At 39.9% G+C, this 27,858-nt stretch overlaps 1 protein-coding gene across 1 annotated transcript; it reads right to left on the reverse strand.

Moving 5' to 3' along the window:
- Positions 1–22: 22 nt before the first annotated feature.
- On the reverse strand, positions 23–27,835 carry LOC142150545 (extracellular calcium-sensing receptor-like). The gene is made up of 5 exons (XM_075205743.1): positions 27,819–27,835; positions 18,014–18,776; positions 4,644–4,874; positions 2,695–2,818; positions 23–948 (listed from the first exon to the last, which is right to left on the reverse strand). The coding sequence occupies exons 1-5, from the start codon at positions 27,833–27,835 to the stop codon at positions 23–25; spliced, it is 2,061 nt and encodes a 686-aa protein (XP_075061844.1).
- Positions 27,836–27,858: the final 23 nt, after the last annotated feature.

Consider the following 27,858-nt stretch of genomic DNA (forward strand, 5'->3'; position numbering starts at 1 on the left):
TTGATTATTGCTGATGATTTTACTATATGTTCTTGCTATTAGACTGAACTCTGTCTCTCCTCCTGAGATATTCCCTGGAGTTCATATCAGGTCTGAACACTATGATGAAACATTTAGGAAGAAACATACAGATCACCAGAGCCCAACTGGATGCCAAAATTGCAAAGATTTCCATGGCCACAGTGTATTTTCCCTGAGCACTGAGGGAGGCTGGGATAAAAGACACCCAGACACTGAGGAAGGCCAACATGCTGAAAGTAATAAACTGGGCCTCATTGAAGCTGTCAGGTAGTCTACGAGCCAGGAAGGCAACAATGAAACTAATGGTGGCCAGAAGAAACAGATAACCAAGCATGGTCCAAAAGGCAATGGTGGAGCCCTCATTGCATTCAACAATGATGAATCCTGGTTTGGTTTGAATGTTGAATTGTGGGAAAGGAGGAGCAAGTGACAGCCAAGTGAGACACAAGAGGAACTGTAAAAGAAAACATATAAACGTAATCATGTAGGACACTTGAGGTGTGGTCCATCTCCTTAGGCTGCTGCCCGGTCTTGTGGCCATAAAAGCAAACACCACCATGATTGTTTTTGCCAAAATGCTAGAAACACAAAGAGTAAAAGCTAGGCCAAAAGCAGCTTGGCGCAGGAAACAATTTTCCGGTTGGGGATAACCAATGAAAACTAATGAGCATAGAAAACACAAAGACAAGGACACCAACAGAAGGCAACTTAGAGAATAATTGTTAGCTTTCACTATAGGAGTGTCCTTATATTGGATAAAGAGTCTTAAAATAAAAATAGGAATGAATGAGGACAGTATGCTGGATGCTGCCAATGCTGCTCCTAATGGGTCTTCATAGTACAGATACTCAATAGTCTTCAGTAAACATTTGGTTTTCTGAAAGTTTGGCCACTGATCCCAGGGACACTTCAGACAATCAAGGGAATCTGCGAGATAAAATAAATAAATGATTACTTATTGCATTTTATATTTGGTAAATGAAGAAAGGAAATAGAATTATTACAGTAAAGTACATTTCACATGGAAACATCTGCATCCGTTCATGCTGAAACTTTACCATTAACTCCTTGTGTTTCTTTCACTAAAAATTGATCAGAGATATGATCTACCAAACTTTTATAATAAACTACCCATGTCCATTGGTATGTGTGATTCCACTTGTGTACAAAAAATATATTCTCAGAGAAAAAGAATACATATCAAATTTAATTTGATATATAAATTAATTTTATTGTCTAAAATTCAAATGTTTAAAATATTTAAAAGTTAGAAATACAACAGATTCTTAATCAAAGTATTTAAAATATTAAACAAGCATATAAAAGAACAAGACAAATGGCAATACTTCTCTACTTAACTGAAGAAACAGAGAAAGTTCTAGGCAACAATGGACATTGGTATAATAAATGTCCAAGACTTTTTTTCTTCAGCTGAATGTAATAGCAGTTAGGCTTCGTATGGGCCTTAACAATAACATACTATACACTCTGGGTATGTTTCCTTTTTCTTTTGGAACACAAATGATGTAATGAAAAGAGACATCCCAACAAAAACAAAATTACCTAAAACATATACTGTGTGTTAGGACTCCTTTTTTTCAATCAGACCTGCAATGCCTCTGTGTTACCAGATACATTTTCATCCTCACCTGTAGGAGTCAATCTCACTCCCCTGACTAATCACCCATGTCTTGCCTTTATTAAGACTGCCTTTTCCAACAGACTGGTGTCAGTTTAATTGTTTTTGTTGCTGGACCCTCTGAGTAACTCCTGATTCGTAACCAGATATCTGACTCATGTTTGTCTCATTGGTTTGCACCTTTTTCAGTGAGATTGACTTTAACTTCATTTGACTTCACTCTTCTTTATCCCCAGTACTGTTGTGCATCTACTGGCTTCTGGCCTTGGCTATTCTGACCTTCCTCCTGTCTTATTCTTATGTGCTATCCAGTAACTACAGCTGCTCAGCTAAACATGGAGATTCCAGTGTCCTGTACCCACAGCTGTCCTATTGTGCATGGTTTCCTATAACTCCTGCTTCTCAGCTAAACCTGGAGATCCCAATATCCTGTACCTGCAGTTCTATAACCATGCCTTGTATCCAGTTAGTCCAGCTGCTCAGCAAAACCTGGTTATTCTGGTATCTTGTCACTGCAGTACACCAATTGTGCCTGTTATCCAGTGCCTCCTGCTTCCTCAGCTAAACCTGGTAATCCTGGTATCCTGTCCCTGCTGTTCCTATGGACTTGTGTTAGCTGCTTTACCATTGACTGCATCTAGTTTATAACTGTGTGACCTGTGTTTAAAATAAAGACACTCTGTTAATTTACCTTACTCTCTGTGGCCTTTATACTGGGAACCCTAACACTGGCAAGTTTTATAAGTTCTAATACATTTCTGGCAACAAGTTGGTCTAGAAATTTGAATGTTTTATTGAATTAATTAGCTATAACTTAATTTTAATCCTGTGACTGTTGTTATGGCCCAAATCATTCCAGCTTATTCTTGTCTTGATAATTTATGATTAACTAAATGGTGGTTTTAGCCTCATCCACATCAATATTCATGAATTTATTTAAGAACAGCATTTAATATCTCAAGCTGCAGAAAAAAAAAAGTAATGTCTCTAATATCTCTAATATCCCAGCATGTATCAGCAGGCCTGTCACTTACCTGTCTGGTTAGATATTTCTCCATATAGACAGGGAACACATTCAAAACAACATACAGGTTGTCCTCTTATAGCAGCCTTCCTGAAACCTGGGAGACAGCTCTCACTGCAGACTGAGCGAGGGATCTGATGATACGACACAATGTTGATATTTTATTCTTGAAAACAAGCATCGCACATTACTGTATCTCTATAGTGTGCCATGTTGTTCTGCAGTCATAAGGCAACATAGGCTTCATAAATGCATATATACACACAGGTCACAATGAGGCTTATTAGTGAGAACTACAAATAAAGGCCAACAGTAACTGGACTTTCGGGCATGGCAAAAATGTTTCAGTAAATTTTAATTTGATCATTGTTGAATATGCTGTCATTTTGTGTCTAAATATGTGTTGATATTTGTCCATTTAGTGTCAATCATGCACTTTGGTTATGGCAACATGTTGGAAATGCCTATTCTTGGTTCTTACAAAAAGCACGCATTATACTGTGAAAATAAACTGATACCATCCCTTATCATTTTATATTTAACCCATTGATGAAGGCTAATGGCAGTTTATTTTATTTTTTTGTCAACGAATTTTTAAGCAAATACTAGGTAAAAAAAAAATTGTGTGTTTGGATTAATCTTTAACATAAATAATCCTGCAGGTATATCATTATGACTATAATTTACAGGTACAAACTTGGTGATTGGTGTAATCTACCAACCCATGAAGCAGCTAATTCGGCTATACTTCACTGGAAGTGACTCACAGTTACATATGATTGGTGAAATTGATGCGTCAGGTGCTCAATCATTTGTCTAAATTGAACGTGACCTCTCAGACCAAAGTATACATATTTCAACTCAACATGGCGGTCTTTTCCTTTCGAAAAGTTTTAAATCCCTTCTGCAATATTGTCGATAATCATCCACTGATTTAATGCAATGGCTGTTTACTGTCTTTCGGTCTATTCCTCTTCCCAAGAAATTCTGACCCAGCTTTTTCCCCAGATGTAACTCAGTTTTGTCTCATGCTGTAATTTTGCCCTAATCTTATTAATGTAGGTGATCTCTGCACACACTCTCCTAAGAAAGATATCAAACTGACTTTGGGCCAACACACATCCGTCACTTCCTCTGAGGAAACCGTTATTACAAGCGTTCAACACAAGTACATTTTCATTTGCATATATACGCATTTCACTACTCAGCATTTCATGAATATACAATTGTATTTTGTTTTGAGTGAATGTTAGACGTGGGGCCCCAGATGCTAAGAGAGGTGGATAGGGGGCCGACAAGTGTAAGTTGAGTACAGTAAGGTCATGTAAGTGTAGCATGTCAGATTGGAGATGCTGCTTAACTTGTATTGGAGGCTTCCACAGATATGCTTCTTAGAGTTATATTTTCTGCATGTACCTGAGGCCTTTAACACAGGTTTATGGTGGTGATTATTATAATAATGATGATGATGGTGATGACAATGATGAAAACAACAACATTGGCAGCACTGTTTAGCTGCTTGTGATTGACTGTATGCATAATGACCTGTCCAAATGATAGAACTTAATTCTTATGGTGTTACGGCTAGATGTTACGGCTAGATGATGTCAAGTTGCATTTCTTATTTGTTACTTCATTTGAACCACTGCAAGTAAGATTCCCATTATATTTTTAAACTTCTTAAGGAAGGCTGCGGGGGTGGGGTGATTGTAGGTGTTTGTCCTTCATTAATGTCATGGTACTGGCAGCTCCAATAAAAGAACCATTTGGTTTGGGTAGCTATTAGAGACATGAAGACCGGCCAACCCGCTTAGTCCTGAGAGGACTGGTTGTGAGGTAAATTATTTTCCAAACCCTTGATATTAATTTATATAGCTCAATAATTTATCTTAAAACTTCATGCATCTTCTTCTCCATTATACTTTTAATTAATACTGACAATCTTTACAAGGTTCCCACCTCTTTTTCTCCCATAGCCCACAACAACAGACTTGAATTGATGTTGAAAAATTGACCAGAAGATGCTGCGGTTTCATAACTGCCGACCTTGACCTGTCCCATAGTCCCTTCTTGGGTCAGCTGCCAGTTCACAATGTCGTATATCAGTGCAGGGATGTCTCCATTATCATCGAAATAAGTGTTACTTCCGCTGCTCAGTGTGACTCTCACATTCCTTATATAGTGCAGGAGCTGTAATGTAGAAATTGAATTCGTTTTTGTAATTTGAAAACATGAGTTACAAAAAACTCTGTCTACATGTGTGTCTATGGATATGTGTGTCTGTGTATCTGTGTGTTTGTGTAACTCATAGTTGCCTACTCTCCCGGGCTGTCCAGGAGACTCCCGAACTTCTGGGAGTCCTCGAAGACTCCCAGGAGAGCAAGGCAACCTCCCGATTCTTGTCGGCTTCACTAGTGCAGTGGGCGGGGCTTATGACACGTTTTCCCCATATTTGTGGCCCCATCCCCTGCTGTAATAGGTAAAAATGTGCTGTTAGTTTGTTCGTGGGGTCAGATGACATGTTTCGCTAAGCTCCGCCCCCACACACCCACCTCCCAACCTCTATCTCCTGGATCAGTACTTGCAGAAGTATGGTGTAACTGTGTCTGTGCTTCTGCATGTGTGTATGTATATCTGTTTATTTGTTGTGCTTTCTATCCTATCATACAAATTCATACAATATGTCAAATCCCCACTATGTTATACTTCAACTTAAAGCATTAAAACCAATGAAGTTTTCACTCATAATTTATTTTACATACACAAGGAAGAAGTGCACATTGTCACTTTCACCAAAATCTTTGCCAGGGACATAAAAACTCCACAAACTCCAATGAAAAATAAATCCATATTGATGGGAGTGATGCATAAGTTGCTTTTCGAAACCGGATCAAAGCTCACCAAATTCTGCAAATTATGGCATGAAAATGGTGGAAGCTTACATAAACTGCCTATGATACCTTCACCTGAATGTGATCGCATTGAATACTTGCAGAATAAGCTTAACTTATCTGTTTCTGAAACTAGCACAGTACCTGTATACACATATCCGCTGGAGCCAAGAATTAGCCCAGGGGTTTTATCTATGAACGTGTATATTCACTAAGAGCTGCAATTGTTCTACCACTACCGATCGTATAAAGTATTTCCCCCACCTCTAAGATTGTAAGCTTATATGGCCGGAGTCATCTTTACCTTCTGTTTCATATCATTGTTATTTGATTGTATCATACATGTACTATGCTGGGTACTATGTTGGCACCATATAAATAATAATAATAATAATAATAATAATAATAATAATAATAATAATAATGTTCTAGTGTATTATCTGGGCATCTATTCAACCAAAAATGTGGAAATGCTTATCTTCATAACAACAAATAGAGGCTTGTAAGCCCCACGTGTAACCCTCACTAATCAAGAATGGATAACTAATATATTCAAGCCACTAGCGATGGGGATAGCTACAATGTGGGTGATCAAGATGATGATGGTGAAGAATCTATTTCTTGACCATTTATTAAAGGATATTTGTGTTTCAAGTCTCCTTTTATGAGGAAATACAATTTTGACCCTAGACAACAGTAGAACACACTCATCTATATCAGTCACTCCAGCTACATGGGGCACTGATAAAATGGGCTGGGGAACCATTTAATTGAAGATCAAGGTGAATGCTATTCAGCCACCTATCCATTGTTGAGGGAAATACACTTGGGTAAAAATTCAACAACTGATTTCTTCGACAACAGCTAAAGGAAAACTAATGAGAGGAGGTTTACAAATGAAAAAAAAAACACTAAAAAGACAAAAAAGAAGCATACAAAACAGCACACTTCCCTAAATAAAAAAAAAACCTGAATTTTAAGTGAAAGAAACACTAAGAAAAATACCCTCCTTAACATTTACACTCCTTGGGCCTGATTCATTAAGGATCTTAACTTAAGCTATCAAGTATTTGTGTGCTACATGAAAAAACAGTCAGTATTTAACTTATGTGCAAAATAGAAAACTAATTTTCACCCCTTGCATTGTAACATGGTCTTGTCCAGGAGACTTAAATAAGAAATTTCTTAAGTTAAGAACATTAAGGAATCAGGCCCCTTGTGCTGATTGCTGCTCCAAGATTGTAGAGGAAGTGGATAGAGTTAATTAGAGTGTTGGATGTTTGGAGCAAATTGAATCAAACGTCTAATGTCAGAATTAAAAAAATAAAAAAAAGAGATAAACTAGTTTGATCCAAATTGCAAATGTCGTGCAAAAATGAATAATGATCTTCATGAGCATAATTTTTGGGGCTTCCTACACATATAAATATACAACAATGCCAAGCGCTGGATAGACCTATAGTTATGGTATTGGTTGTTCCCTTTACGTGGGATACAATAAATCAATAATACAGTCGTAATAAAAATATATTTTTTCCTATACGAATCATGAATGCATTCGCTCTCCGGATTTCAACTTTTGCTTCTCCAATATTATCAATATATACCCCATAGAGTGAAATCTCCGAGTATACACATTGTATTTACCATCGTTGACATTGTATGAATTGCGCAGGGACTTGGTTTATTGTGCAATAACCTGAGGGATGACTATTATTCGTGCTTATTTGTATGCATAGGAAATGAAGTAGCACGATTTGGCAAAGCTAGTAGAGCCATTTTTTGTCTCCTCATAGCGATTTTTTTACAGCCATGTGATTTTATATTATAAGTTATAGGATATATAGAAATAAATACATTTTTATTACGCCTGTATAATTGATTTATTGTATCCCACGTAAAGGGAACAACCAATACCATAACTATAGGTCTATCCAGCGCTTGACATTGTTGTATATTTCTAGTTTGATAACGGTCTGGTGAACCGTGGTTCAAGCTGCAGGGTCACCTGTATTGTACATTGTATTTAGAATTTTAATCAAGGGCTGTTAGCGCCGGGGAGGTCCCAGTAGGGATCATATGTTCCTTCCTACATCTATAATAATAATAATAATAATAATAATAATAATAATAATATTGACATCCTAAAGATTAAAATGACTATTCTACTACTTTATTATCTACTTTTATAATAAACTTAAGCGGTAGTGGTGACAAAAATATCTCTCTATGTGAACACACCTGTAATGAGGGAGCCGAAACAGTCACACAAATGTAAATCTTTTATGAAGATGGGCGCATTAAAATAAACAGCTATCTTTGAAATATATATATATATATATATATATATATATATATTGTGGCAAGAGCCCGCTACTGCAGAAGCACACGCGAACAACAACTTCCTTTTTATGGTGCTTTATTGTCAGGATGGTAAATGTTTGACACCGTATGCTTGTACAGCAATCATGGAGACCCTAAACACTAGCTATACATAGTCCAGCTCTCTCTCAGGACCAGCCAGCTTACCCAGCATTGGTCTCAGTGCACAACTGATATAAACAAGCTTTTATACCTGATACTCCTCCCCCAGCCTTAGCTTGATGGACAGGTGACACACCCACCTTCTCTTTAAAAGGAAACGCCCATCACTGGCTCAGTAATTCAGACACACCTTGTCTGTTTGCTGAGAGGAAGGATTTCGAGTCATGTAAGTTAAACCAAACTTAAACTATTGCTTTTCATACATAGGTCTTTATATTCAATCTAGGTACATTACTGCACAAATGTTTTACTCTACTCCCCTGCTTTCTCTGCTTATTGCCAGCTAAATGCCTCCTTTTGTTACATATCCCTCCCCCTAGCGTCTCCAGGTAGGGGGACGCGGATTTCGCAAGGAGCGCATATTTTCGTGACAACGCATCTGCATTTTTGTGTAGAATCCCGGGTCTATGTTCTACTGAGAACTTGAAAGGTTGCAGTGCCAAGAACCAGCGGGTTACCTTGGCATTTACCTCCCAGTTGTTCTGCATCCATCTCAATGGTGCATGGTCTGTTATTAAGGTGAACTCTCGGCCTACGAGATAATAGTGCAGAGCTTCTGTAGCTTCTTATGGCGAGACATTCTTTCTCCACAGTGGCATATTTTTGTTCCCTTGGAAGCAACTTACGACTTAGGTACAGGACAGGATTTTCTACTCCATTCTTCTCCTGTGACAGGACTGCACCTAAGCCAACACCAGAAGCCTCAGTTTGAAGGAAGAACCTCCGGGTAAAATCCGGTGCTTGCAGAACTGGGGAGGAACAAAGAGCTAACCGAAGATCAGTCCAGGCGGTTTCTGCAGAGTCAGACCAGGTTAATCTATCTGGACAACCTTTTTTTTAACATGTCCGTTAGTGGAGCAGCTCTAGTGGTGAAGTGGCTTACAAACCGCCTGTAGTAACCTACTAAGCCTAAAAAAGTTCTTAACTGTGACTTTTTCTCTGGTCTTGCCCAATTTTTGACTGCCTCCACTTTGTCTAGCTGGGGTTTGACATGCACTCGACCAAAACCGTACCCCAAATATTTGGCTTCTCTCATGGCTATGGCACATTTCTCTGGGTTAGCTGTTAACCCTGCTGATCTTAATGAAGCTAAGACTGCCTCAACTTTGGCTAAATGTGATCCCCAGTCTGGGGTATAAATCACTATATCGTCCAGGTAAGCTTCTGTGAGGTCGTAGCAATTTATTCATGGCCCTTTGGAAGGTGGCAGGTGCCCCATGCAATCCAAATGTAGTACTTTCATTGATAGAGACCATCAGGGGTGGAAAATGCAGTCTTTGGCTTGGCCGTGGGAGTCAGGGGAACTTGCCAATAACCCTTTGTTAGATCAAGGGTTGTCAAATAATTGCTGCCAGCAAGATTTTCCACTAGTTCATCCACACGTGGCATTGGATAGGCATCAAACTGCGACATACTGTTTAGGCGCCTAAAGTCATTGCAGAACCTAATTGTCCCATTGGGTTTCGGGACAAGCACAATGGGACTATTTCACTCACTAGTGGACTCTTCAATCACATCTAACTGGAGCATCTTCTCGACCTCCTTTCTCACGTCCACCCATCTGGCTTGTGGAATACGATATGGCTTCTGCTTTACAATGACTCCTGGCGCAGTGACAATGTCATGTTCGATTAAGGTAGTGCGCCCAGGAATGGAAGAGAAGACATCCCTGTTCCAGCAAATCATTTCTTCAGTCTGTTGTCTCTGCTGAATGGACAAAGCTGGCTCTATGGGCACTTCAGACTTTTCAATGGCAGTACTTACTACCTGAGGAGAGGTTTCCTCATCATGCCAAGGTTTAAGGAGGTTAACATGATATATTTGCTCCTCCCTTCTCCTACCTAACTAGTGGACTCTGTAATTGACAGGACTGACAGCCTCTAGAACTTCATATGGACCCTGCCAATGGGCGAAAAGTTTGCTTTCCTGGGTAGGAACCAGGACTAGGACCTTGTCCCCAGGCTTGAAAGATCGAACAACAGCACTTTTATCATAACTTTTCCTCTGTCATTCCTGAGACTCTTTTACATGTTGCCGCACAATGAGCCCTATCTTTCCTAGCCTCTCATACATTTGTGACACAAATTGTACCAGATTTGGCTCCCTGGGACCTTGATGCTCCCATCCTTCTTTTAACATATCCAAGATACCCCTGGGCTGTCTCCCAAACAATAACTCAAAGGGACTAAACCCTGTTGAAGCTTGAGGTACCTCACAGATGGCAAACATCAAATAGGGAATAAGAGTGTCCCAATCTTTTTTTTCTTGAGCCACTGCTTTCCTGAGCATATGCTTTAATATGCGGTTAAAGCGTTCTACCACGCCATCTGTTTGTGGATGGTATACAGAGGTGTGAAGCACCGTAACCCCTAGCAACTGGCACATGTCCTTCATCAGTTTAGACATGAACTGAGTACCCTGATCTGTGAGAATTTCTTTGGGTATTCCCAAGCGTGTAAACATCAATACAAGTTCCTTAGCTATGGTGCTGGACTTTATGTTTCGTAGGGGAATTGCCTCTGGATACCTGGTTGCAAAGTCAAGCACCACTAGTATATATTGGTGCCCACGTGCGGATTTGTCAAGTGGCCCCACAAGGCCCATAGCTATCCGTTCAAAGTGAACTTGTACTATTAATTTTGGAATGAGAGGTGCCCTGTACATGGGTTTGGGACAGGTTCTCTGACAAATGGGACAGGACCGGCAATACTTTTTCACTGCCATGTGTACACCGGGCCAGTAAAACCTAAGCAGAACTCGTTCCCGTGTTTTATCCTCCCCTAGGTGTCCCCCACAGACATGTGTATGTGCTGCTTTTAACACTAGGATTACATGGACCTGAGGAACCATTAATTGTTCTACTTTTTCCCCCTGTACATTAGCAACTCTATACAGGAAATTATTTTTAACAATAAAATATGGTATACCTTCTGCAGGCTGGGCAGCTTTCGCTACCCCATTTACCTCAGTCACACTTTTAAAGGCATGTTCCAAAGTGGCATCATTAAGTTGGTCTCGAGCAAAGTCCTGCAGAGGAAACAAAATTGGTATTGCGGACCAGTCCGTATCCTCACTGACAGACGGGGTGGGCTCATCTGCGACATCACCGACTAATGCTAGTTTGGACTGTCCATGTTTCCCCGCAGGTGGATGCTTTTGTGGAACTCCTGCTGTGACTCCCAGGATGGCATTCTGGTTTGGCGGTTCCCAAAGATCAATGTCCAGCTGTTGTGGATTCTTAGGTTGTTCTTTTAAGACTGGGCTTCCGACCGTTGCATCAGTGGCCGGCATGTCCGGCCGGATCCGCTCACCGAGGACATCATTATACAGTGGGAAGTCTCGCCCCAAAATGAGTGGATATGGGAGTTTAGGTGCTATGGCAGCTACCACCATAACAGTTTTGTCTTTGAGTGTGACTGGTAGTATTGTTCTTTCATACTCCTCTGTCGTGCCATGTACGCAAAGAACCTTCACCTTGGGCAAGCGAGAAGTTATGGTTTCGGGTAAGGCAGAGCTGGAAACCAATGAGAGTTCACTCCCCGAGTCAATCAAGGCCAGAACAAGGATTTGGTTGATTAGCACAGTCACCCGGAACAAACAAGGACTTCCTGATGTGGGACTCATGGTAAAACAGCTTGAAAAAGCAGGCCCAATATGTGCCACGGAACAGTCCATGGGTTCCGGTAGTTTAGGACACTCTGCCTTAAAGTGGCCTAGCTCACCACATTTAAAACACTTCAGATTAGACGGCTTTGCACCTGGCCCTCTGTCCGTAGCAGTTTTGCCATTGGGCCCTGTGGCAAGGATTGTCAAACCTGGCTTTTGGCATGGCAGCGGCTTTGGCACAGATGCAGGTTCTTTAGTCATTTGCTGTAGCGCACAAAACCTTTCTACCACGGTGGCAAGCTCTTCATAAGTTTGTGGGTCTGATTGCAGCACCCACCTTTGCAAATCGCGTTTCAGCCCCCGGATGCAGTGATCTATCGCCAGAACTTCAATAATCCGAGAAGGCGAATTCTCCTCAGGCTGCAGCCATTTCTTTAAAATTTTAGAAAGCTCAGCCACTTGGGCTCTGACAGGTTTTTCTTTATCATAGCGCCATTGGTGATAGCGCTGGGCTTGGCCTGGCCCGGAAACTCCAATGCGAGCCAATATCTCAGACTTAAGGCACAAATAATCAGAGGCCCGTTCCTCATCTAGATCCATATATGCTCACTGAGCTTCACCAGTCAGATATGGCGCCAGCCTCTCAGCCCAATCTTTAGGAGGCCATTTTGCCTTTTGTGCAAGTCTCTCAAAGGACACCAAATATGCTTCTATGTCATCACCTGGCGACATTTTCTGGAGAACAGGACCAAGTGGTTCTTTTCTGTCATGTCTCACCTGGCTTAACTCTTCTCTTAAGAGCCTTGTGTTTTCCACCTGTGCCTCGGCAACTCGTAGCATCTGAGGTTGCTGTGCAGCAGCCACATTCACGAGGGTACTCAGTACTTCCTCCATGTTGAGGTCTGCGCGGGTTGGGTAGCGGAAACTTGCTTCACGGAGTATCCCTCTCCTGACACCACTTGTGGCAAGAGCCCACTACTGCAGAAGCACACGTGAACAACAACTTCCTTTTTATGGTGCTTTCTTGTCAGGATGGTAAATGTTTGACACCGTATACTTGCACAGCAATCATGGAGACCCTAAACACTAGCTATACATAGTCCAGCTCTCTCTCAGGACCAGCCAGCTCACCCAGCATTGGTCTCAGTGCACAAATGATATAAACAAGCTATTATACCTGATACTCCTCCCCCAGCCTTAGCTTGATGGACAGGTGAAACACCCACCTTCTCTTTAAAAGGAAACGCCCATCACTGGCTTAGTAATTCAGACACACCTTGTCTGTTTGCTGAGAGGAAGGATTTCAAGTCATGTAAGTTAAACCAAACTTAAACTATTGCTTTTCATACATAGGTCTTTATATTCAATCTAGGTGCATTACTGCACAAATGTTTCACTCTACTTCCCTGCTTTCTCTGCATATTGCCAGCTAAATGCCTCCTTTTGTTACAAAATATATATATATATATATATATATATATATATAAATATATATATATATATATATGTATATATATGTCCAACTCGTCTAAATATGTAGATTTCTTTCTCAGGAATTATGTTAGTTCCCTGAATTCATATCTTAAGGACACAAATAGTATTCTACAAATACTACGAGAGTTTGTATGGGACAGCAATTATCATTGGGCAAACATTGATGTCCAATCTCTTTATACTTCCATACAACATGAAAAGGGCATTGAATGTTGTAGGGAATTTTTGAATCAGGATAGTTCTATCTCAGTGGAACATAGAGATTTCTTATGTGATCTCATTTATTTTATCCTTTCTCATAATTATTTTAATTTTTTGGACACATATTTCCTTCAAACATGTGGTACGGCCATGGGTACCACATTTGCACCCAGCTTCGCCAACCTCCATATGGGTAGTTGGGAAACTAAGTATAAATATCAACCTAAGCCCTTCTCAGACAAAATGAAGTTGTAAAAACGTTACATTGACGATATATTACTTGTCTGGAATGGTACTCGTGATGAATTTGATGAGTTTCTTGGGTATATTGGTAGGAACGAGTATAATCTTAAGTTCACAGCCAATATAAGTGATACGCAAGTGGAATATCTGGACCTCATTTTAACATCAAATGATACTCAGGTCATTACTAAAAATTACATTAAACATGTGGATATAAACAGCTATCTACACTTTAATAGTTGCCATCAGAGAAAGTGGAAGGAGAATATCTTTTTCTCTCAGTTCAACAGGATAAAAAGAAATTGCAGTCGCAACAATGATTTTGAGGAACAACTTAATGTATATGTAGACCGTTTTAAAGAAAGGGGATATCCACCTCAAGTTCTTAGCGATGCCACCAATAAAATTAAACAGAAAGGTAGGGCAGAAACGTTGAAATATACAACTAAACAGGATAAAGGTGAAATGTTACCATTTATTACAGAATTTAATAGTGGGGAGAACCTAGTAAGGTCAACAATAAGGAAACATTGGGGCATCCTGCAGAGGGATCCGGTACTCTCTACAATACTTCCAGATAAACCGTTGATAAGTTTTCGGAAAAACCGTAGTCTGAAGGACTTGATAGCTCCAAGCTTACTTTTAAACAATAAAACTATTCAGAGAACTTCTAGTTTTATTCCAGACAAAATAGGATCGGTTAGGTGTACCCACTGTAATATATGTCAGTATATGAATCCAGCAAAAACCTTTTTTTATTATCATGATAATAGCAGGAAATTTAATGTTGTACATCGAATGGATTGTTTAATAACCTCCATTGTTTATTTGTTGGAGTGTTCCTGTAAACTAAAATACGTTGGCAAGATCAAACATTTACTAAAACTACGTATCCAGGAACACATCCGTAATATTAAGAATGGAGTACAAAGCCATTCTGTCTCTAGACATTTTGCACAAAAACATAACAGCGACCCAAAACATCTTAAATTTATGGCTTTGCAAAAAGTAATATTAAATTCAAGGGGAGGAGATTTACAGCGTAAACTCTCTCAACGTGAAATGTTTTGGATTTTCCAATTAGGTACTATGACACCATCTGGCCTTAATGAGAACTATGAGCTAGCCCCCTTTTTATAATATCTTTATGCAATTTTTAGGATTTGTATTTCTCATTCTCTGTCACTATTGGGATACATCTAAGACATATCATATACTCTATGCTGTTCATATTACAACTTTTTTGTATATAATCAGTTGGAGGTATATTCATCATTTAATTATGGGTTTTGGATTAGGTTGGATATTTGATGTTCCTTTTATATCTATTGCACTTTGTTCACTATATAGATTTATTTACATATAATGGCCTCAGTGCTTGCTATTGTCTACCGGCGAGTATTTTGGGGGTACATTTCTACATTAGCTTTACTAATCTGTTACAATGTTATATTGTATTCATCTGTATATAGTTCGGTTGAATATATTTTCTGTTTTATCTATATACATAAATTGTTTCAATTATATAGCTACATAGATGGTAAATTGGTTGCAATACTTGTAGTTTGAGGTATTTGTCCTTATTTATGTTGATAAAGCTATTTGGACGCATGCACTGTTGTGGTGTTAGCTATCCAAGTTGATGCTACTTCACGCATGTAACATAGTTTTATCCTCTTAATAGGTAGATATATAGCGCCGATAGGGCGCGGTTAGATTATACATGTTATTATTATTATTATTAATAATTTTTATTTATAGGGCGCCACTAGGTGTCCGCGGCGCCGTACAGGGACAGACAAGATTACAATACGAGGCGAGACAGCACAGAATAGTAAACAATAATCACAGTAACTCAGTGAGCTCAAGGCACAGCTAGAGGGGAGGGGAGAGGGGAAGGTCAGCCAGCAACGGCACTTAGGAGGGAGGGCACAGATGAGAGGGAGACCCCCAGGGGGAAGAGAAGGGAGCGAGAGGGGACGCGGGAAGAGGGTCCTCGAGGAGGAAGGCAGGGTAGCTGGCGAGCAGAGTTAAAAGTGGTGAAGACAGGAGGAGAGAAAGCCCTGCTCAAAGGAGCGTACAATCTAAGGAGAGGGGTGGACTGACAGAGAACACAGGGGAGAGACGGAGGATAGGGATAGGGGAAGGGGAATGGAGGGGAAGAGTCAGAAGAAAAGGTAGGAAGTTAAGTGGGAGCTTAATGAATGTTCACTCTTCTATTGGGATTCTTTTTTATATATACATGTTAATGTTAGGGAGTATGTTTTGATGGATGCCATCTGCGCATGCGTTATTACAGGTTTAAATTGACATTACTTATACCTGCTACCATGATAATCCTGTGTAACCCAGTAGGGTACTTATATAGGTTTTTATTTAATATTCTGGGACATATATGTTGTAATTTGAGATATTTTTATAGCCACGGATATGACGCGATAGTTTTATACATATACCGGCATTCTGTCGAAATAAGCTATTTATGTGTAGATGTTAAGGTTGATCAAGTTTTTTGGACGTGCTCAACAGTATATTGTGATGTCTATTTTACATATTAGATAGATAATCATCTATGTTTGATATTCATTAAGCGCCAATCGAGCGCTGTTATATTGCATATGTAGTTTTTATGTTTGTATCAATTAAGTTTTTTGTTTCCGGGATATGCTTTTTGTTATTATTGATAAAGTTGTATTGACGCATGCGCTGTGATGGGCGGCAACTGCGCATGCGCCAAGATGCACAACCGTCTTATTTAAAGCTGGAAACTTATGCTATAAACATATTACTATTCCTGCTCCTGAGGAAGTCCCGTTTTTTACCGGGACGAAACGCGTCAAGCTTATCCTTGCCAGTGTCTATCTGCTTACCCTGATGTAAGTGCATTATTACCTTTTTTTAATAAATTGTTATTGTATTTTTACACCATACCTTTTCCTTGTCATTATTGCCCCCACGCAACGAGGCTGGGATGGAAATATTTTACATTTGATCTACAAGAAGCAATTACATGTTGTCACTCTGAGACCATCTGGTACGCAGTTTATAATCTTATATATGGTTGTTCCACATGGGTGTTCCATATATTATATTTATCTTCACCTGGGGCATTTGTGTTGATTCACGTTAAGGAAGCCCAGTGTTAATAGGTGATATATATATCCACCAGTGGTGTTGGTTCAACTGCTTGGCAATACTACTCCATGTTGCTTTTCTTTCTACATTGTCTGAATTTCGAAAATATTGGGAGGAATAGTCTATGAGGAGGATTCCCTATCTCTGATTTGGTGATCCACTATTACCTCACGGTATGCAACATATTACATTTATTTATATTATAAATCTGATAATACACATTGAGGCACCCTGCCTGTCTCTTGTTGCAGTGTCTACCCTTACCCGGACTAACCATCTGGCTGCAGGTCATCGTGGCTGCCGCTCATAATTAAGCTAAACTACACATCTGGAACTTTCCTTTATCTGGATACTATATTTATAATTGACATTTATATTTCTGTATTACGTTGTGGTTATTAGCGTCATTCTATATCAATTTTTGCTTATTGCATATATATATATATATATATATATATATATACAAGTTAACCTGTGCATGATACTCATGCATTCTAGTCAAATCAAGCTACTTAAGGTGTTAAAAAGGTTCTTGTCATGCATTTGGGCCATAGCCCAGGCCTCAACCACCAACCACTCCCCACTGTCACCCCCAGCAACCACCAACCACTCCCAACTGTCACTTCTCCTTCAAGAAATATATATATATATATTTTAAAATCTTTATAAACACTTTTAACAATTAATAAATTAAATTAACAAATTAAAAACATCTTAGTATACCAAATTTCAGCCCTTTCTGAATTTTTTTTTCCACACACACTAAGAATTTAGTAGGTCGGTGTATAACTCCTCCCAGCAGGTGGCGCTGCAGCTTGGTTTTATTTTTTCCACACACAGACAGACTAACACACGCCACTAGACATTTATATTATAGATATATTTATATACTGTATATATACATATACTGTATATACTGTATATATCAAAAATAGTCCCTTATTTCAGGTGTGTTCACATGGAGAGATATTTTTGTCACCAACACAATCTTGCACAGGTTTACTTCTAGGGCTAGATTTACTAAGCTGCGGGTTTGAAAAAGTGGGGATGTTGCCTATAGCAACCAATCAGATTCTAGCTATCATTTTGTAGAAGGTACTAAATAAATGAAAGCTATAATCTGATTGGTTGCTATAGGCAACATCCCCACTTTTTCAAACCTGCAGCTTAGTAAATCTAGCCCCTAGAGTATATTAAACATACACATAACTTTACCTGCCATGACTTAAAATTGAAAATGTCTTTATTGCTCATGTAACTAAATGTTGATTCTCTTGAATTCCAATTTTTCAGGTCTTCCAAAGCTTTGGCCACAACATGAACAGCAGCATAATAACCATGACTAAATTTGAAGCTGTTGGTGTAGATTATGCTGTTCTCGATGCTGTCTATACTCTCTGCTCCTGTGCACTCTGTCACTGTGGGATCCAAAGCACCAGTCAAGTTTTTCTGATACAGAAATTTACAATTGAAAAGTTTCTCCCAATATAAGTTTTCCCAGGACTCTTCCAAAGAAGGTTGAATGTTGCTTAGGTAGTCACTGAATCCTGGAATCACTCTATTGTTGATAAATAAACCAATGGACCCGGATAAAATCGGAAAAAAGCTTTCAGCTGAGAACAAACTAGACATTGACCAACCAGAACATGACACAAAAATCTTCCCTTTGATTTTCTGTTTCAACATCTCACTCATGATAGGAACCAAATCAATATCAGTAGAGAAGATAATAAAAACTTTAACTGACGACTCTTTAATGACCTTGACTATGTGGGGAGCATTGCGGTCTGGTTGATATAAACGGATATATTCAGTGAAGGCCACACATGCTCCAGCCTTTATTATCTCTTGCCTGATTGGCTGAATACCCTGTAGACCATAATCACTGTCTGCAGCCAACAGACCAATCCAGGTCCAACCAAAGTGCAGGATAAGCTTAGCCAGTCCTATAGACTGTTCCTTATCACTGGGAACAGTCCTGACAAATGAGGGAAACATTATTTTATTACTTAGAAGAGACATACTTGCTAATGGACTGATCTGGAAAAAAAAGGAAATTGCACATATATACTTTAAAACCATGATTTTCTGATATGTTCTTCATCACTAAAAACTTTAAAATGTGTAAAATCCCTGTGCTCTGACCGCTTACATAGAGTGGTCTTAAATTTATATTTAGAGAAAAGTCAGTTTGCGTGACATATTCTGCGTGAATTCAATCTGCGCGAGCTCTGAAACGTACCGTATGCCAATGAATGCCAATGCAAGCAATTCATGTCTAAATGCAAATAACCCTTACAACTGCCTATGACTTGAGAGGCAGTATGTGGGAGGGAAGAGGCAGACTAATGCAGTCCATGTATAGTTTTAGCATTCTGACGCTGATGCGACCTATTGAAGTCCTGGGTTGCCCAAAATTACACTAGGGTTCAGCCGTATCTTTTGCACCCACTACAGGCCAGTTATAAATGCCGACTGATAGTGGTGACTGACACAGCATAGTCTTTGGTTTAAAAGCAATAGCTATGCATGCCACTAGCTAGCACAGAACACCTATATGCAACTAAGATCGACTATATAAACGCATTGTATGTACAATACACACTAAAAGTATCTTTATTTATGTAACTCATGTAAAAATAATATATAATATTTGAAATGTAATATTTATATAAATGAGTTTACTGATAAAATGTGTTCGAGCACTCTTATACCCAGATTCAAATGGAAATGTATATTAAGATACACTTGAGAGTAAATTTATCAAGCTGGGGGTTGGAAAAAGTGGAGATGTTGCCTATAGCAACCAGGGCCTGATTAAGGGTTCTGGCCGCCCTAGGCTAATACGGCCGCAGCGCCCTCCTCCTCCGAATATATAGGTGTATAGGAACACTCCTGAATATGAATGTTCAGGTGTATTCTCCAGCATTCAAATTTAGACAGATTGTGCCATTGTCTCTTACCTGTCCTTGCTCTTCTCTCTCTTCTCTACCTTTGTTATCCTCTCGCTGGCTTCTGGAAAGTTGGCGTCCTTTTTTGAAAATGCAAAAATGTATTATAATGCAAACCCTGAATGATAAGGCCCTTTAGTTAAAACAAAACACTCCATTATGGCCAGCTAAAAGTACCCCATTGGACAGGCATATATAAGCAATATCTGAATATTTGTTGTCAATCAAATACAAAACTCTACCAGCCCCATCTCACTAATATTTAGTATTCTAGTGATTGCTGAGACCACCCATGTGACCACCACACAATCATGAGATTCTGCCCCCCAAAGCTTCTCTATTTTTTAAATACCCCCTGCAGCCATTTTCCTTAACCACAACCCCCCCCCCCAGCCATTTTCCTTAACCCCTGCTGCAGCCATTTTCTTTACCTCCCACCCTGCATCCATCCCCCTTGCAGCTATTTTCCTTACCTCCACTCTGCTAGCTAGCTATCCCCCCCCGTCACATCAAAACTCCCCCAGTCACGTAAATCAGCCCCCCTCCTCTGCCCTCCTTCATACATATCAACCTCTCTACCTCCCTATAGATTTTCATGGCAGCCCCCCCCTCCCACCCTATAGATTTGTATGACAGTCCCCCTCTCCCTCCCTATACATATGCATGACAGTCCCCCCTCTCCCTCCCTATAGATATGCAGGGTAGTCCCCCCCCCTCCCTATAGATATGCAGGGTAGTTACCCCCCCTCTCTATAGATATGCAGTGTAGTTCCCCCCTTCCCTATAGATATGCAGGGTAGTTCCCCCCCTCCCTATAGATATGCAGGGTAGATTCCCCCCCCCCTTCCTATAGATATACAGGGCAGTTCCCCCTCCCTATAGATATGCAGGGCAGTTCTCCCCCTCCCTATAGATATGCAGGGCAGTTCCCCCCTCCCTATAGATATGCAGGGCAGTTCCCCCCCTCCCTATAGATATGCAGGGCAGTTCCCCCCCCCTCCCTATAGATATGCAGGGCAGTTCCCCCCCCTCCCTATAGATATGCAGGGCAGTTCCCCCCCTCCCTATAGATATGCAGGGCAGTTCCCCCCCTCCCTATAGATATGCAGGGCAGTTCCCCCCCTTCCCTATAGATATGAAGGGCAGTTCCCCCCCCTCCCTATAGATATGAAGGGCAGTTCCCCCCCCCTCCCTATAGATATGCAGGGCAGTTCCCCCCCCCTCCCTATAGATATGCAGGGCAGTTCCCCCCCCGCCCTCCCTATAGATATGCAGGGCAGTTCCCCCCCCTCCCTATAGATATGCAGGGCAGTTCCCCCCCCCTCCCTATAGATATGCAGGGCAGTTCCCCTCCCCTCCCTATAGATATGCAGGGCAGTTCCCCCTTCACTTACCTGTAGTTGTGCCAGCGTCGCTCCTCTCCTCAGATCAGCAGATAGGAAGTGAAGACGTCCTGCTTCCTGTCTGCTGCACAGCAACAGGCAGCCTGGCGATTGGCTGTGTGTTGCTAACCACTGACCACCAATGCTTTTGATCGTCGAGCCCTCCACCCCCCCGCGGCGACCCCCCCCCCCCCCCCCCCGCGGCGACCCCCCCCTCCCCCACCCCGAAAAAAAATATGAATGAGGGGGAAAAAAATAAAATAAATTTAAAAAAATACCCACAGTGCCGCGCCCCCCGGGACCCAGCGCCCCAGGCTGCAGCCTGGTCAGCCTAGTGGTTGATCAGGCCCTGATAGCAACCAATCAGATTCTAGCTGTCATTTTGTAGAATGTACTAAATAAATGATTGCTAGAATCTGATTGGTTGCTATAGGCAACATCTCCACTTTGTCAAACTGAGAGCTTGATAAATTTACCCCTTGGATTTCAATATGGTCAGAACTACACACAAGTTCCATGTTCTTTTTACATAAGCAACTTACATGCAAGTTGTGTTCTGACATGAATTAAGCCCAGTGTGTGAATGAGTCCAATGGAACCTGATGGATTTAGAATATGATATGCCCCATACAACTCATGGTAAGTAGCGCCTTTGTCTAAAAATAAACTTGCTCCATTTGTATATTATCTTATTTCAGTCTACAAATCATGCATTTTATGGTCTATTAAAAGATATGATTGTAATTACCAACAAATAAATAAATTATACCCTAAATTGTATATAAAGAGACATGAATAGATATAGGGATATGCCTATTAAACAACGATCGGTGGGCAATGTGCAACCGAGATATTGTTATGGCGGCGGAGGGGTTAATACAAATCCTTTATGCGCACACCTTTAGCATTCACACGAAACAATAAGATAATTCTGATAATCTACAGTCCTAACCATGTCAGTATCTAGTCATTGTTATGAAAACTAATATACTGTACATGCTTAATTACATTAAAAGTATAGAACTATAGGTCACATGATTAAAACCTTCTTACCTGAGGATGTCTGAAGACCCCTAAAATATTTGCCAAGATAATTGAGTTTGAGGAAAAGGAAGATCCTATAACAGCACTGAAGATTGGTTGTCCAGGACACCTGTAGTTGGGGATGGCCGTGCCGGATTCAGTTAACAAATGTAAAGCTCCTTGTACTTCATAGTGAGGCACATTACATGTTTTATACACCTGCAACCCTAATGTAACGTTGCCGAGAACATTGGGATTCATGTTAATCTCTTCTACAGCAAACTTTATGGCTAGAAGTCCTCTGTAGGCATCCAAACTAAATCTTCAGGAAATCAATAAATATAGGACAGTGTAAATAAAAACAGTTAATTACACAGAGAAAAGAAACAGAGTATCATAAGAGTAATTAATTTGAAACAGTGTAAATAAATTTAGAAAAGCAGATTGAAAAGTAAGTACTGTAATATCTATCTTGTGGAAATCCAAGAGGGTCATTGTGTCCCTCTCTCACTGTAAACTGGGTACTATGGGGTGTACTGTAAATACAAAGACAAATTAGGTGGAAAGAGTTGCAAATATTACTTTTATATTTGCAAACACCCTGTTGTATCAACTCCTCCATGAGTGAAAGTTCTCTAGACATGGCAGAGGTGGAGCAAAGCTGCATTATATGAAAACAAAAACAATTCCTACATGGTATTAATCTGCTGTGGCAGCTCCACGCTAGTAAGTTGTGATGAGCTAAACTCCCAGCTAAAATTACACCCTCTGCCTCTCGTCATTAGAATATGAGGAGATCATTTGTTAATTCATTCCCTGTTTTGGACAAATTTGTTACTAACATCCTTACTCCCAGCCTTAGCATTGTATTGGAAGACTGTATAGCATATTACGGGGCGGGGTGGGGGATTTTACGCCTATACAGATTACAGAACTGCATGTAAGGATCCAGTATAGTTACTTGTTGGATTTCTGTTATCTTGAAAGTATATGCAAAGATTAAGGACTTGGTATTCCTCAGTCACTCTAGAAGAAAATATGAGTCTAAAGTTAGGACTCATCGATCCTGTCTCGATTAATAGGAGCAGCCTTACTCTTAATTGGCGCTATGTGGATTCCACCTGTTTCTCCTGAATTGTAATCAAATGACATTCCTATTTTCTAGTTAAATGTTCCTCCTATCTTGAAAACTTTCACTGGGAGCCTTTTGTAGAGTTGGAAGAACGTATTTTTTACTTAAAATCTGAATATCCATATTTGTGCACTGCCCAACAAAATTGCATATTGGAATGCAGACTCATTCACATCTAACACTTACTACTATCCTTTCAGTGGAGGAAGGAAGGGTTGGGCAAGCATAGAGCAAGAAGAGTAAGGGTATGTTACCCTGATTACAGAAAATTAAGAGGGGGGAAGCAGCCGTAGATATGCCTGTAAGGAGGCATTTTTGTTGTGGGTGCTCGATGCCTCGTGCAAGGTATGTGATGATGCTACTGATCACGCAAAGGTTAAAAATAAGTATATAATTAAGAAAAAGCCAACAACTTGTCTACCACTCCTAAAAGTGATACCAGCGCTCATGGCCTGGACTGGTAGCAGTGATTGCTCACACTCATGATTAATTAAAGATATATAAGGTGTGATTTTAGGAGAAGAATATACAACTTCTATACAACTAAAGGGGTGGTACTAAGTGGACACTAGACAACAAAGCAACATTTCTAAATTTTCCACCATGTCGATTTCCAGCCAGACCCGCAATTCTTTACTAGTAGTAGCATTTTCCATTAGCAGAATACAGGGGAGCACCTATATAAGCAGAAAGTGGTCCAATAGAGACAATAATGTATGTATGTATATATGTATGTATGTATGTATGTATGTATGTATAAATTAATGATGGAGGTGTAGTGACAGTGACATCATTTAATGACATCAGCAACAGTGAAGGCTATAGCTAATGTAATATCAAGAAAAAATGAACATACAAATAAAATAGAATAGTTCCAATGTTTTTGAGACATTTAGACGTATTGCTATATTTTTATTCCTTTACACATTCAGTACAATCAATGTAGAAATTATGCATCTTTAATCCATACTTACAGTGCACATTTGATCCTTGGTGGACTTTCTGTGAATAAAATGTTTTGGTAAACTTTATCCATAAAAATAGGTATCAAAACTCCTATCATGATATCTCCAGGTTGTGTTAATCCTTCAAGAGTGGGGAAATCCAGTCTACATCTCAAATCCATGGTTTGAATCAATTGAAGAAGTATAAATATTATCAAGGTCCAAGTAGCTATAGAGAAACTGAACATTTTATTAAAATTTGTTGACCATTACCTGTAGACAGAGATGACATGTCACATAAACTATTTACCACCAATGCAGTGAGGAACATTAAGATACATATATACAGTATGAGTTACCATGCACTTAATTCTACAAGAGATTATTAAAATATATAATAAGAGGAGTAGAGTTGGGTAGAGTGGCAATGATATGTATATAGGTGATGGTGTTTGATGGAGTTGAAGTGACAGTGATATGTGTATATGGATGGAAGTGTATGATGTAGGTCTAGTAAAAGTTATGTGTGTAAAGATGAGGGTATAATGTACGTACAGTGACAGCATTGTGTGTAGATGTGAGTGTATAATATACAGTAAGTGTGTTGTGTGTATAGATGACAGTGTTTAGTGTATTTGTATTGAAACTTGTATATAAAGGAGGGTGTATGATGGAGGTGTAGTGACAGTGATGTGTGTATAGATGAGCGTGTATGATGAAGATGTATTGACAGTGATGTGTGTATAGATGAGGGTGAACGATGGATATGTAGTGACAGTGATGTGTGTATAGATGAGCGTGTATGATGGAAGATGAAGTGACAGTGATGTGTGTATAGATGAGGGTGAACGATGGATATGTAGTGACAGTGATGTGTGTATAGATGAGGGTATATAATGGAAGATGAAGTGACAGTGATGTGTGTATAGATGAGGGTGTATGATAGATATGTAGTGACAGAGATGTGTGTATGGGTGAGGGTGTATGATGAAGATGTTGTGACAGTGATGTGTATAGATGAGGGTGTATGATGGGGGTGTAGTGACAGTGATGTGTATAGATGAAGGTGTATGATGGAGGGGTAGTGACAGTGATGTGTATAGATGAGGGTGTATGATGGAGATGTAGTGACAGTGATGTGTATAGATGAGGGTGTATGATGGAGGTGTAGTGACAGTGATGTGTATAGATGAAGGTGTATGATGGAGGTGTAGTGACAGTGATGTGTATAGATGAAGGTGTATGATGGAGATGTAGTGACAGTGATGTGTATAGATGAGGGTGTATGATGGAGGTGTAGTGACAGTGATGTGTATAGATGAGGGTGTATGATGGAGGTGTAGTGACAGTGATGTGTATAGATGAAGGTGTATGATGGAGGGGTAGTGACAGTGATGTGTATAGATGAGGGTGTATGATGGAGGTGTAGTGACAGTGATGTGTATAGATGAGGGTGTATGATGGAGGTGTAGTGACAGTGATGTGTATAGATGAAGGTGTATGATGGAGGGGTAGTGACAGTGATGTGTATAGATGAGGGTGTATGATGGAGGTGTAGTGACAGTGATGTGTATAGATGAGGGTGTATGATGGAGGTGTAGTGACAGTGATGTGTGTATGGATGAGGGTGTATGATGGAGGTGTAGTGACAGTGATGTGTGTATGGATGAGGGTGTATGACGAAGATGTAGTGACAGTGATGTGTGTATGGATGAGGGTGTATGATGGAAGTGTAGTGACAGTGTTTTGTATTTAGATGAGAATGTGTGATAAAGATGTAGAGACAGGGATGTTTGTATAGATGAGGGTGTATGATGGAGGTGTAGTGACAGTGATGTGTGTATGGATGAGGGTTTATGATGAAGATGTAGTGACAGTGATGTGTGTATGGATGAGGGTGTATAATGAAGATGAAAGTGATGCGTGCTACTTACATTGCAGAATTTAGATCTGAGATTTACATCTAGTTATTCATCTCCTTTTATAGGGAATTGTGTGTGATTCATAATTGCAGCAAAATCTCAACAGGCTTGATCATGATTTTTTCAAAGTTTATCTATATCCAAGTGGATAATTGCACTCATCATTGTGCAGATGTGATTTCCCAGATGTATAGTTTGTTACATAGGTTTAGTTAGTAACCAATGCACTGTAAATCAGCACTGACTGTATTACCAGTGCCTGGAAATAGATTTCTTATAGTTTATACACTGATTAAGGAGAATGAAATTATCTAATGCCACACTTTCTGCTGTATTCTTTATATAGAACAATATGTCCATATTAATTGCATTCTGTTATTTATATATAAAACTGCATAAATTACAGCATGGAAACTTAGAGATAATCATATCAAATTATATGAATTAATGAATTTAAAGCATGATACACAAACAATTCTATTTTTATATGTAAAACAATAGCAATGTTTCCATGATCATAGTGTTGTGTCATTACGACTCTACATCATGTCCTCACTAACATGCTATATAACCAACAACAACTACCTGACCTGTGCAGGGAAGAATAGTGCTGAGATGCACAAAGTACAGTGTTTCCTCTAATCATGATAATTGACCCCTCAGGCTGGTCAGCGTAGTTGTCACAAAACTAGACAGGACTATAGTATTCTTCACGGTCTGCGTAGTTTGACTCCACCCACCACAGAGGCTCTGTATAATGAGATGAAGGTGTTTGCCAGAGTGGTTTGGTCTTTGCTGCTTCACCCCACAGATTGCGGTTTTGTAGATGAGTATCAGGCGAGACCGACAGGAGACGAGGATTCGCCAACAAGGGAAGAGAGATTGGACACTGGATAACAGGATCAATTGAAGAGATATGGATACAGGATGCCAGAATACCAGGATTATCTTAGAAACATATGACTCTGTATTGCAGCCCTTGATCACATGGCCCCAGCTACTTTTTACTTTATTTGTTGGCCATAATCTCAGCTGTGGCAAAAAAAAGGTAATGTCTTCAAAAATATTCTTAAAAAGTAGAGCAACATTGGCAAAAGTTGTGTAATTTTAATGACTTCCTGAAATATTCTGTTACATACCAGTCCCATCAAAATATTTTGGACACTGACAAGCATACTACCAATCTTTCATATCTGTTCAACCAAGTTATCTGACTAGAACAATGCCTACAATGTTGCTTCTTACTTAAAGGACAAGATTGACAAGATCCAACAAGAAATAGTATCCTCTTCCCCAATCAACAACCTCCTCATGGCATCTAGTCTACAACTCTATTACTTGTCAATTTGACCCTAAACCTTCACAAATAAGTCGGATGTCTTCTCATCAATTTCAACTCAACATTTTCAAAATCTGAGCTAATAATATTCCGAAAATCCTACAGAAGCTGACATCTTGTTACTCACCAGACCTCTGGTTCCTCTGGGTCAAGATTCAGTCCACTCACTACTCTGTTGGCGCCCGTGCAACGCCGCGAACGTCCACCATCTTAGCCATGCTTCTGCGCATGTGCAGATCTGAGCACTGTTAAAACCTTCTCCTCTCTCTCATTGGTTCACTAATTGTCTCTCCCTATTTAAGGCTCCCCCTGACCTTTCTTCCTCACCTGTTCTTGGTCCTCATTCTGCCGAGGTAACCAAGGAGTT

This window comes from Mixophyes fleayi, chromosome 4 (assembly GCF_038048845.1).
Source record: "Mixophyes fleayi isolate aMixFle1 chromosome 4, aMixFle1.hap1, whole genome shotgun sequence".
NCBI classification, from domain to species: Eukaryota; Metazoa; Chordata; class Amphibia; order Anura; family Limnodynastidae; genus Mixophyes; species Mixophyes fleayi.

Excerpts from the sequence above, each read along its gene's own strand:
- LOC142150545 (XM_075205743.1), bottom strand. Across the intron at positions 4,875-18,013 it reads TCAATTTTAAGTCATGGCAG|CTCCTGCACTATATAAGGAA; the intron begins GTAAAGTTATGT and ends TCTACATTACAG. Across the intron at positions 949-2,694 it reads AGAAATATCTAACCAGACAG|ATTCCCTTGATTGTCTGAAG; the intron begins GTAAGTGACAGG and ends TTTATCTCGCAG.